Here is a 10,852-nt window from a genome sequence, read left to right on the forward strand (position 1 = left end):
GAGCAATCCTCTCACTCGGAGGCTTAGCTGCAGCCTCGTGCTCGCCTAAGTTATCAAAATCCTACCGAGTGGTAAGCCAGCCTTCCACTCGGAGGCTTAGCTGCAGCCTCATGCTCGCCTAAGTTATAAAAATCCTACCGAGTGAAGAGCAACCCTCTCACTCGGGGGCTTAGCTGCAGTCCAAGCACTCGTCTAAGTTATAAAAATCCTACCGAGTGAAGAGCAACCCTATCACTCGGGGGCTTAGCTGCAGCCCTGTGCTCGCCTAAGTTACAAAAATCCTACCGAGTGAAGAGCAATCCTCTCACTCGGGGGCTTAGCTGCAGCCCAGTGCTCGCCTAAGTGGACTAAAGAATAAGTCGATTGCAGTGCAGGCACCTAGCTTTGAACCTGCAAAAGACATTCCGAGCCGAAGGCAATCGTATTCAAGCACCAAATCCAAGTTTGAATCGACATCTAAAGAAACCGAAAGTGCTCAGGCGTCAAGCCTATTAAGGTTTGTCGGTTACAATTCCACTCGGCATACCGAGGCAAATTTAAAGCGTCGAGCCAGAAGAAGTTTTTTACCCCTCCTGTGGAGGGCTGGAAGGTGCTACAAATTCATCAAGGTCAATTCCGTCGGCGATCCGAGTGGCAGCTGCAAGGAAAGTCTCCATAAAGGACCTGAAGTCGTGCTTTTTGGTATTGGCCACCCGAAGGGCCGCCAGCTTCTCCTCTCGTGCATCTTTGCAGTGGACTCGGGCCAGACACAGAGCGACATCTGCACCACACCGAGCCGAGGACTTCTTCCACTCCTGCACTCGACCAGGGATCGTGTTCAAGCGGGCCATCAGCGACTCAAGGTCATTCTGAAGTGTCTCCTCAGGCCAGAGCGTCGAGTCGATGCGCGATGTGGCGGCCTTCAGCTTTGCGAGATAGTCCACGACAGCTGCAACACGGGACTCCAGTCGGAAAACTTCCATGGCAACTTCGTCGTTCACCGGAGAATTGACGGGGTCGAGGTTTGGCTCCAGCCGGCTAGTTTCTTCTTCAAAGTTTTGACAAAATTCTGCAAGGGTGGTCACTAAGTCAAGAGGATGGTCGAATGGAAAAATCACAATTGGAAATGTCTGCCAAGCATAGAGGTTTACCTTCAAGCATAAGAAACAGCTTCTTGGCAGGTCCACTCAGGAAGGCCTCCAGATCAGTTTTCTTCCCAGTCAATTTGCTGACTTGGTCGGTCAGTGCAGCTTTATCAGTTTTCAGTCGACTGACCTCCTTGTTGGCAATCCCAAGAGCAGCTTTCAGATTGGTATTGTCTTGTTCAAGCTTGGTGACTGAAGCTAACTTCTCGTCGGCAAGCTTGATCTTCTCAGCTAGCTCAAGGTCTTTCTTCTGCTGGGCCTCCCTTACCTTACCTACAAGTTACAGCAAGATCAGATTTTGAAACAAGCAAGGGGAAAAGCAGTCGTCAGGGTCTCACCAAACATACCTTCGGTCTCCTCCTTTGCCTTTGTCAGCTTCTCTTGAACCAGCTTCAAGCTCAGCTCGACTTGAGTATGTTTTTGTTCCAGCTCTGAGTAGCGAGCCACAAGATCACAAGAGTTCTGCGAAGAACCAATCGACTAAATGTCAAATATAATTCACTTCCGAGTGAAAAAGGGAAAAACACACGTTTCTAAGACTACAGCCGAATACAAGCATTCGACCGTAGTCTCGGGGACTACACCCAGTGGGTGCACTCAGCGTGCCCCCACTAATCCTGTTGAAGATAAAGTCGACCAGTCGACCTCAAAAAAAAAAAGTGTGCGAGATGCATTCTCTAAGACTGTGATCAACTGCAAGCAGTCGACCACAGTCTCGGGGACTACACCCAGTGGGTGCACTCAGCGTGCCCCCACCGGTTTGTGAAATCCAGTCGACCAGTCAACTGACAGAAAGATTGACATCATAAAGCCTAAGGCCGACTGCCAGCAGTCGACCTTAGCCTTGGGGACTACACCCAGCGGGTGCACTCAGCGTGCCCCCGCTAACACGGAGTTTATTCGACACACCCACTGGGTGATTACTATAAATACCGGAAAAGAAAAGTTTTTGGTAGCATATCCAACAGAACAAACAGCGGTCGACTGACCTGGACATTGCTTTGGAGGGCAGAGCTGGCGTCATAAGCTGCCTGGCTCGCGTCCCGGATGGTCTTCAGCTGCTCCATCATGAGTCCCGCCTGGCGTATTGCCTCCTTCGCTGCGCCAGCTTGGTCCTCTGGGACGTGGTGCGTCGTGAAGAGGGAGGGCTGCTGAGCACTCGTCAGTGGATTTGCGAAGGACACCGTGTGTCGAGTGGTGTTCTCTTCCTCCACAGTCAGAATCTCAGGCGCCGTCACATCCTGAGGTACCTTACTGGCGGACGCTTTCCGACTCCTCCTGCGTGCCAGTGGTTCTTCATCCTCGTCGTCGTCAGGGAGATTGATAACAGTGTTGGGTGGAGCTGCGGAGAAGGATCAGGATCAGAAATCGCGAGTCAGTCGACTAAGAACGGTGTTAAGAACACAGTACCTGGATTCGAAGTTGCTGCATCCTCCATCTCGTGGTCATCAGCTCGGGCCGAGGTCTCAGAAGTAGCAGCACTGCAACTCCAAAGGATCAGTCGACTAACTTCAGCGTCGACCAGAGATAAAGTTCGCACAGAATAAGAAAATATGAGCAGCACAATTACCCTGATATGGTGGGGATGGACACCTTCATCTTCGGCAGGAACTTGGTCGGCTTTGGCGGAGCCCCCCTAGGCTGCTTCGGCGCCTTTTCAGTCGGCGCTGGAGAAGTGGTCCTTGGGCGCTTGGTCGACTGCGTCGCAGCCCCCTTGCCACGTTCAGTCGAAGGGTCGTGGACGAGCTTCGACCGCCTTTCCGAGCGCGGTGGCACGACCTCCTCCTCTTCCTCCTCGTCCTCGACGTCGTCTTCATCGCCGTCATCATCATCATCGTCGTCATCATCCTCTGCAACATCCGAGTCCCATTCCTCCTCTTCCTGGCTCTCGCCCCCGCTCGCCTCGCCTTCCTCAGTCGAAGCTTGTGCCCCATTGGGCATCGAGTACAGCTCGGTGAGGGCCTAGCAGATGCCCAAACAAGGATCAGTCGACCAGTCGGCAGGGTTAACAGAAATGAATACGACAAGGGCGCAGTGGAGAGCGGAGCAAGTGTACCTTGTTTGGGTCGTTGTTGTGGTCGAGTGGAGGAATCCTTCTGGCTCCGCGCGGTTTGTCCTTGTTTCCGGTAACGGCTACCATCCATCTTTCCAGAGTGACATCGTCGACTGCTTCTGGATGGACTCTAGTCTCGTCTTCGGTCCCACAGTACAACCACATGCAGTGGCTCCGGAACTGGAGAGGCTGGATGCGACGCCTGAGGAAAACCTCCAGGAGGTCCATGCCTGTCACTCCCTCCCGAACCAACCGCACCACGCGCTCCATCAACATCTTCACGTCAGCTTTCTCCTCCGGAATCAGCTTCAGAGGGGAAGGCTTGCTCACTCGGTCCACGGTGAACGGAGGGAGTCCACTCGACTGCCCTGGCGTCGACTGGACCTGGCAGTAGAACCAAGTCGACTGCCAGCCTCTGACGGACTCGGGAAAGGTCATGGGCGGGAAGGTGCTCTTATTCCTCACCTGAATCCCCAGGCCTCCGCACATTTGGACGACTCGGGTTCTCTCATCACCTGGGCTCGCCTTCTTCACGGTCTGAGATCAACACGTGAATATATGTTTGAACAAACCCCAGTGCGGTCGACAGCCCAAGAAACCCTCACACATGGACACGAACGCGGCAAGATAGGCAATGGAGTTTGGGGTAAAGTGGTGGAGCTGCGCTCCGAAGAAATTCAAGAAGCCACGGAAGAAAATACTTGGCGGCAAGGAAAACCCACGATCAACATGAGTGGCCAAAAGCACACACTCACCCTCTTCTGGCTGTGGCTGCCACTCCTCCCCCGGCAACCTCGCAGCTCCGTGAGGGATCAAGCCCTCGTTGGCCATGTCGAGGAGGTCCTTCTCTGTGATGGTCGACTGGATCCAGTCTCCTTGGACCCAGCCCTTCGGCAGGCGGGATCTGGACGAGGACCCTCCGCGGCTGGTGGATCTCCCCTTCGCCTTCTCCGACGCCGACGCCTTCTTGGTGCGCTCCAGCGCCGCCGTCTTCTCCTTGGCCATGGTCGCCGGAGAGATGCACGAAGGGAAGCGGTACGGGGGCGAGAGCGAGCGCGCTGAGCTGGGAAGAAGGAAGCAGAGAGAGAGGGAGAATGCTGGGGCGCAGCACAGAAATCCTCGCCGGGCGCATTTATAAGGTCCCTTCCGAGTGGCTGACATGTGGGCCCGGTCGATCTAATCATATCTGAGAGCAGTTATGCAGGCTGGATACGTGGCGAAAAAGGCGGCGCGGAGATCGAGGCGTCTATGCCCCGTCCCATCTGAACGCCGCGGTCCGCCCCGCTTCGCGCGCGCCCTCAAATTTCGCATCCCGCGGAATCCGCGAGCAACAAATCAGTCTGTCAGACGCGGTGTTTCCGGCGATCCGTCGCTCGGAGATCGTCGAAGCCCGAAAGGTCACTCGACGCAAAAACAGAATGGATCGAGTCGACTGAAGGCAAATTGCTCCCTGTCAACGAAGAGATTCTTTGGTCCAGAACAGCGCACAACTAGAGCGCAAAGCTCAATCGGAAACGACATCAACTCCTTCTTCACTCGAAGCCTCAATCCATTCGGGGGCTAATGATGGGGTTATGTACCTAGGGTAGGGTCATGGACCTGTTCCAAGTAACTTACCCCAAGACATCCTTAGAAGAGGTCGCCTTCCAGTCGACCAATGAGGACACACTCGACTGGCCTGAAGAACTCGACCACGAAGACCCACTCGACCACCAGGAGGTCAAGAGGCAGTCTGCACTGCAACGGCCTGTAATCAAGTAGACTTTATGATAGTAAAGGCCCTTTATGTGGGGCGTTACCAGTAACGCCCCAGACTTAACTCACCTTAAACCCTCTCCTGCGTGGGCTGGCTAGGGTCCTGGCGCACTCTATATAAGCCACCCTCCTCCACAGGCAGAGGGGTTCGGCACCTTGTAATTCATACATTCATAATCCACTCGACCGCCTCCGGGCTCCGAGACGTAGGGCTGTTACTTCTTCCGAGAAGGGCCTGAACTCGTACATCCTTTGTGCTTACAACCTCTCCATAGCTAGGACCTTGCCTCTCCATACCTACCCCCCACTCTACTGTCAGGCTTAGAACCACGACACCTCTCGCGGAAGCAAAATCGTGACTCTCGCGAAAGAAAAAAGAACGCATTTTTTTCCGTTTCCGAAAGGCACGATCGTGACTCTCGCTAAAGCATAACCGTGCCTCTCACGGGAAAAACCGTGACTTTCGCGAAAGAAAAGAAAAAGAAAATGTGTTTTTTTCGCGCAAAAAGAATTTCAAATTTTTTTATCGAAAAGCTAAGGAAGACCGAGGGAAAACCAAAACGTTAAAAAAAACCAAAAAAACATTTAAAAAGCCGAAAACGCGTGCGAAAAAATAAAAAAATAAAATCCGAAGAGAGCGTCCAGAGCGCAACATGTGGCGAATGGCTGAGAGCGCGCCAAGTGGCGCTGATCGTTGCGAGGCTCCCGAAGGAGCGCTCCTTAACTAGTTGCTCCCCACCTGGGCCAGGTACTTATATGTTGTTGGGCCTTTTATGGGCTTTCATAGTGACCGCGAAAAATAATTGGGTCAAAATAAATCAACATTGTTGGAATTGAACACAGGACCTCCTGTCTGGATCTTCGATATAACACCCAACGACCTATGCGCCATTCATATTTACTAATCCCAACTCACTCTAAATATATGAGTGGCAGTCCTCATGTTGAGGGCGAGCTAATTAAGCAAATGAGCTAATTAAAGGAAGAATTGTGGACTTAAATAAAATATTTAAGCAGACGTGGCTAATTAAAGAAAGAATTGTGGGTAAAACGGTGGAATAATTAAAACAAAGACTGTGGTCTTAATAAATAGAATATTTAAATAGATGAGGCTAATTAAATGAAGGACTTGAGGTAAAAATGTAGGATAAAAGGAAGGATTAGTAGGTTTCAATGTGTTGGGGCTGCTAAATTAGAAAAGGAAGGATTTGACTCCCGACTAAAACGAGTGAGGACGTCATCATAATTAAAGAAATGATTATACTTAAATGAAATCAATGAGAGATTATGCCCGGCAAAGAAAGTATGAACATGGCTAAATTGCATCATATTTTTTTATGTTCATTTTGTAGAAGGATGTTGGGTTGCAGCATGTTCTTCATAGTGAATCCGGTGCTGTGGGACATTATGCTTGCACAAAACATCAATTTTTCTCGTTGCAATGCACGGGCATATGTGCTAGTAAATAAAAAAGGCAACAGAACCTATGTACACATCACAGCCTCAAAACGGTTGGACGAGATTATGAGAGCCAAATAGCTCGTCCTCCAAAACGGACATAAAGTTTCTTAGCCCGAGCTCATATGAGCTCAGTGAACAATAAAATTGAAAGAAAAAGAGAAAACACTTTTAAAAATTCTGAACTTTTTAGTCAGAAACATTGATAAAAGTTTCAACGCTTGCAAATTTTTATCGTGAAATGGCATTTGTAGAAGGCGGGGCGGCTGGAGGACCTGAATCTTGGCGTCGTGCGTGGGGAGGAGGACCACGACCCTCGGGCCTGCCATCGCCTTTGAGATCCGTGACGAGCGGCGGCGGGAGGCAGTCGGCGTCGTGCTTGTAGCGTCGTCCGAGAGGTGGTACCACGCCTCGTGGAAGGATAGGTCGCCCTCGTGCTGCTCGGCCGGCCCTTGCAGTCAGAAGAATGGCTCATCTAGGAGGATCGCGGCCGGAACTGAAGGAGAATCAAGGAGATGAGTGGGCTGACTTGGAACAAGAAGAAGACGGCGAATGCGGCCAGGAGGAGGATGCCCAGGTCGCGCTTCCACATCTTCGCTTGCACTACTGCTTCACTAGACGGACGAACCCATGGGCCGTTGTCATCGCCATCTAGCTCATTAGATACCCTCAGGAAGTCAAGATTGTCTAAAAAAAGGATGCCCTCAGGAAAATAAATGTAAAATGAAATAAACTGAAAAATGTGAAATGAAAATCCATCAAAAAATGTAAAAATAAAGGAGCAATTATATACTCCTTCCGTTCCTAAATATAAGACCTTTTAGAGATTTCAATGTGGACTATATAAAGAGCAAAATGAGTGTAATCTACACTCTAAAATATGTCTATATACATCCATATGTAGTCCGTATTGAAATCTCTAAAATGGCTTATGTTTAGAAACAGAGGGAGTATGTGCAAGTTGCTTGAGTTTATGTGTGCGAAATGAAGTTGCCCCTTTCATCTCACATACAAAACTACTAGAGTAAAATTACACATTGGTCAGCCATCGGTGTCATACAAATTGAATCTTAGTATGATGATCTCATATCTCGCTCCATTTCGGCTTTCAAAGTCCTGTGCACTTTCCATGTCTCTTCATTCCTCACAAATTTATGTGTTTTATTTTCTGTGCACTATCATGATATGAGATGCCAAATTATTGTGTTTGATGGACTCACATAAATCATAAGTTTCTTTGTTATAAATTTTCACATGTCTTTATTTTTTATATCTATGCAATTCAAGTAAGCCTTTTTGTGGAATTTTGATGCGTCAAGTTATATGAAAATTTTGCGGAACTCATGGTTTGCGAATTCGTTTCGAGGTTGTTATTTCAAGTAATCGGGGCAGCACAAGAAGTGTAAATCACATCTTTAGACTTTTTAAATTGCACTTTGCAGTGAAACTACTTAATCGTCTGACTGGAATTAGGCAGAAAACACATTTGAACTAAACCATGCACATTTTACTTACAATATCACAACTCAACATTAAAAAGGAAACTATTAGACACACCACACAAGAGCCACAATTAATCCAACCACGTCTGTTTATTGAAAAACCTTTGAGCGGAAGGAATGTCACAGTGCAACATGAGAAAGGACTGAAGTCTGAAGGACCCGCATTGAATGGTGTAATGCCAACCTTCACTTCATCATTGTCCATGTACGATTTTGTTTACGTGACTGCAGGAGAAGACCGGTTTCTCTTTTTCGACCTGAAGGAACTACAAGATAAAGCTCATGGATTACAATCGACCTTTCCACAAGAGGGGAAAAGCAGCCTTTTGGTTTCAACCACAACCATTCTAAGTGCAATTTAATATACAAGAGAATTTTCAATCCTCATGGGGATGGTGATTTCATAGCATGTCATTTTTGAAAAAATGGGCCATTTATATGTGAAGAGTGCGTACAACCTGACGTTAAAGCTTAAGGATCGAAAAAAAATTAGGGTAGTCGAGTACCTCTATTAATGGAGAAAGGAGGTTCTGGAATACCATTGAAGGCCAACATCCTACAAAAAGATTAGAATTTTTGGATGGCGTGAAGCGACTAATACAACCTGGCGCTTTAGGTTGATAGAGTTTTACATCATCATGCTACCACCCATCCTTGCTTTATTTCTGGGGTGGAGGATGAGAGTACTTATCATGCTCTTGTGACTTGTCCTAAGCCTTGTGTGTTGCGTCTGGCGTCAAGGGACGTAGGAAATTTTCGGGAAGAGATTTTTACGTTTTCGGGCCTAGACTGATTGCCTATTTTATTAGACCAATTGAGCTCAACTCAGCAGGAGCATATCCTCTTTGTTGATCTTGGCATGTGAGGAATGATTTGTTGGAAAAGGAAAAGAATCTATCAATAGCTCTGCTATTTTTGTGGATAGTTACCGGTCTTTCTTTACATCCTATCAGGCTAATGCCGAGGTGGCCTCCAATGACAAAGGAAAGGAGGTGGTGGCTGGGTTTACACCTATTACTACTGCTTTGGGGAATCAATTGGTGTGGCGGCCGCCCCCTTCTAACCATATCAATAACAATGTTGACGTTAGTTTTTTGGAGAGCATAAGTGCAGCAAGTATTGGTGTGGTGGCTAGAAACTCTTCGAGAGATGCATCTCATCTTGGGACTTTATTGGGTTGTGTTTCGATGAGAAAGAAGCGGAGCTTCGGGCATGCCTGGCTGACGATACTTCTCTTCACACGGCTATTATTTTGAAAATCGATGCACACTCTTGTGGTTTCTTCCTTGCAAATGAAAGTCCTGATAAATCCATGCTCATTGATCTAAAGAAGGAATAGCTTGGCACCATCAAGCTTCTCGATAGTTTTATGATGTCTAAAATCATTAGGCAGACCAATATGATGACACATGAAATTGCTCGATTTAATTTTGATAATAGATTTGACGGTCTACTTCTTAATAGTTTTCCGCCATGCGCTGCATTTTCTGTAACGAAGGTCTACAATAATGTTTTAATTAATTATTAATATACGGGGAGTTATTTTATAAAATACTCCCTTCGTTTCTTTTTAGTCTGCATATAAGGTTTGGTCAAAGTCAAGCTTTCTAAAGTTTGACTAACTTTATATTAATAAATATAAACATTGACAATATGAATCAACATTACCAGATGCACCATGAAATGTATTTTCATACTATATAGTTTTAATATTGTAGATGTCATATATTTTTATATAAATTTGGTTAAACTTTATGTAGTTTGACTTTGACCAAATCTTATATGCGAAGTAAAAAGAAACGGAGGAAGTACATATGCGAGAGAAGGCACGCAACAATTGCACTGATTGCATGCACGTATCGTATCTTTTCCTAATTAACTACTGACTACAGTAACTACAAGAACATAGAGGGAGTACTCGTACAATTAAGCACTATAATACACCTATACATGCAGATATACTCGGTGTGCGGATTTGTTCATCCGATGGTGGTGGCGCACTGACAGTCCTGCACGACGACGGCCCTGGGCTGCGACGGCGAGATGGCGGCGGCGACGCACTCGGCAGCGAGGGTGCGGCTGCCGGACACCCAGACGGCCACCTTCCACCGAAGCCGCCCCTCCAGGCGCAGCGTCAGCAGCGTCGGCGACCGCCCGCCCGCCGTCGTTTCCTCCGCCGCCGAGGACGAGGAGAGCGCGGCGGAGAGCACGATGTCGCCCTGGGCCTGCTGGAACGGCGGGATCGGCGCGGCGGCGGCGAGCTGGAGTCCCGCGTAGGACGCGCGCGCCCGGAGGCCGTCATAGAGCGCGAGGGCGTGCGCGTTGGGGTTGTGAGCGACGAGGGCCGCGTCGAGCAGCACGGTGCCCATGCCCCCGGTGGCGTTCGTGGAGGCGGTGGCGGACAGCAGCCTGAACCGCGGGCTGGAAGGAAGGAGGGTGAGCCAGAGTATGATGGCCATGGCCAGCAGCAACGCCACCGCTGACGCCGCCACGATCAGCAGCCGGCGCCGGCGCCTGTCGGAGTGGTGGCGCCTGGCCGCCACGCAGTCCCTCGGGGAGCGGTCGGGATCATCGGTGATGAGGGACATGGAGATGGCCGGAGCGCACGGCAGGCTGAGCTACCTATAGCTAGCTAGTGCAAGAAAGCGCGAGAGAACAGAGGAACAGTGTGTGCGAGAGAGAGCTGAGCTAAGGTCTGTGGGTGAGTGATACTATCAGCAAGGTTACATATATATACCATACGGAGCATCAATCATACGTACATGTTTTCTCTGGTAGTTAGTAAAGTAGTAGTTGATACAACCACCATAATATGAAACTTCGTTACTAAGAATACACACATATGTTCTAGTTACATTAATTATTACATACTCCCTCCGGTCTTTTTTAGTTCGCATATAAGATTTGACTGAAATCAAGCCTTATAAAGTTTGACCAACTTTGTAGAAAAAAGTGCCAAC

At 48.7% G+C, this 10,852-nt stretch overlaps 1 protein-coding gene across 1 annotated transcript; it reads right to left on the reverse strand.

Moving 5' to 3' along the window:
• Positions 1-9,680: 9,680 nt before the first annotated feature.
• On the reverse strand, positions 9,681-10,552 carry LOC119328592 (NDR1/HIN1-like protein 26). The gene has a single exon (XM_037601578.1). It carries the CDS (start codon positions 10,478-10,480, stop codon positions 9,872-9,874), a length of 609 nt encoding a protein of 202 aa, XP_037457475.1. The 5' UTR covers positions 10,481-10,552; the 3' UTR covers positions 9,681-9,871.
• Between the last annotated feature and the right edge of the window lie 300 nt (positions 10,553-10,852).

Source organism: Triticum dicoccoides, chromosome 7A (genome assembly GCF_002162155.2).
Source record: "Triticum dicoccoides isolate Atlit2015 ecotype Zavitan chromosome 7A, WEW_v2.0, whole genome shotgun sequence".
Taxonomy (NCBI): Eukaryota; Viridiplantae; Streptophyta; class Magnoliopsida; order Poales; family Poaceae; genus Triticum; species Triticum dicoccoides.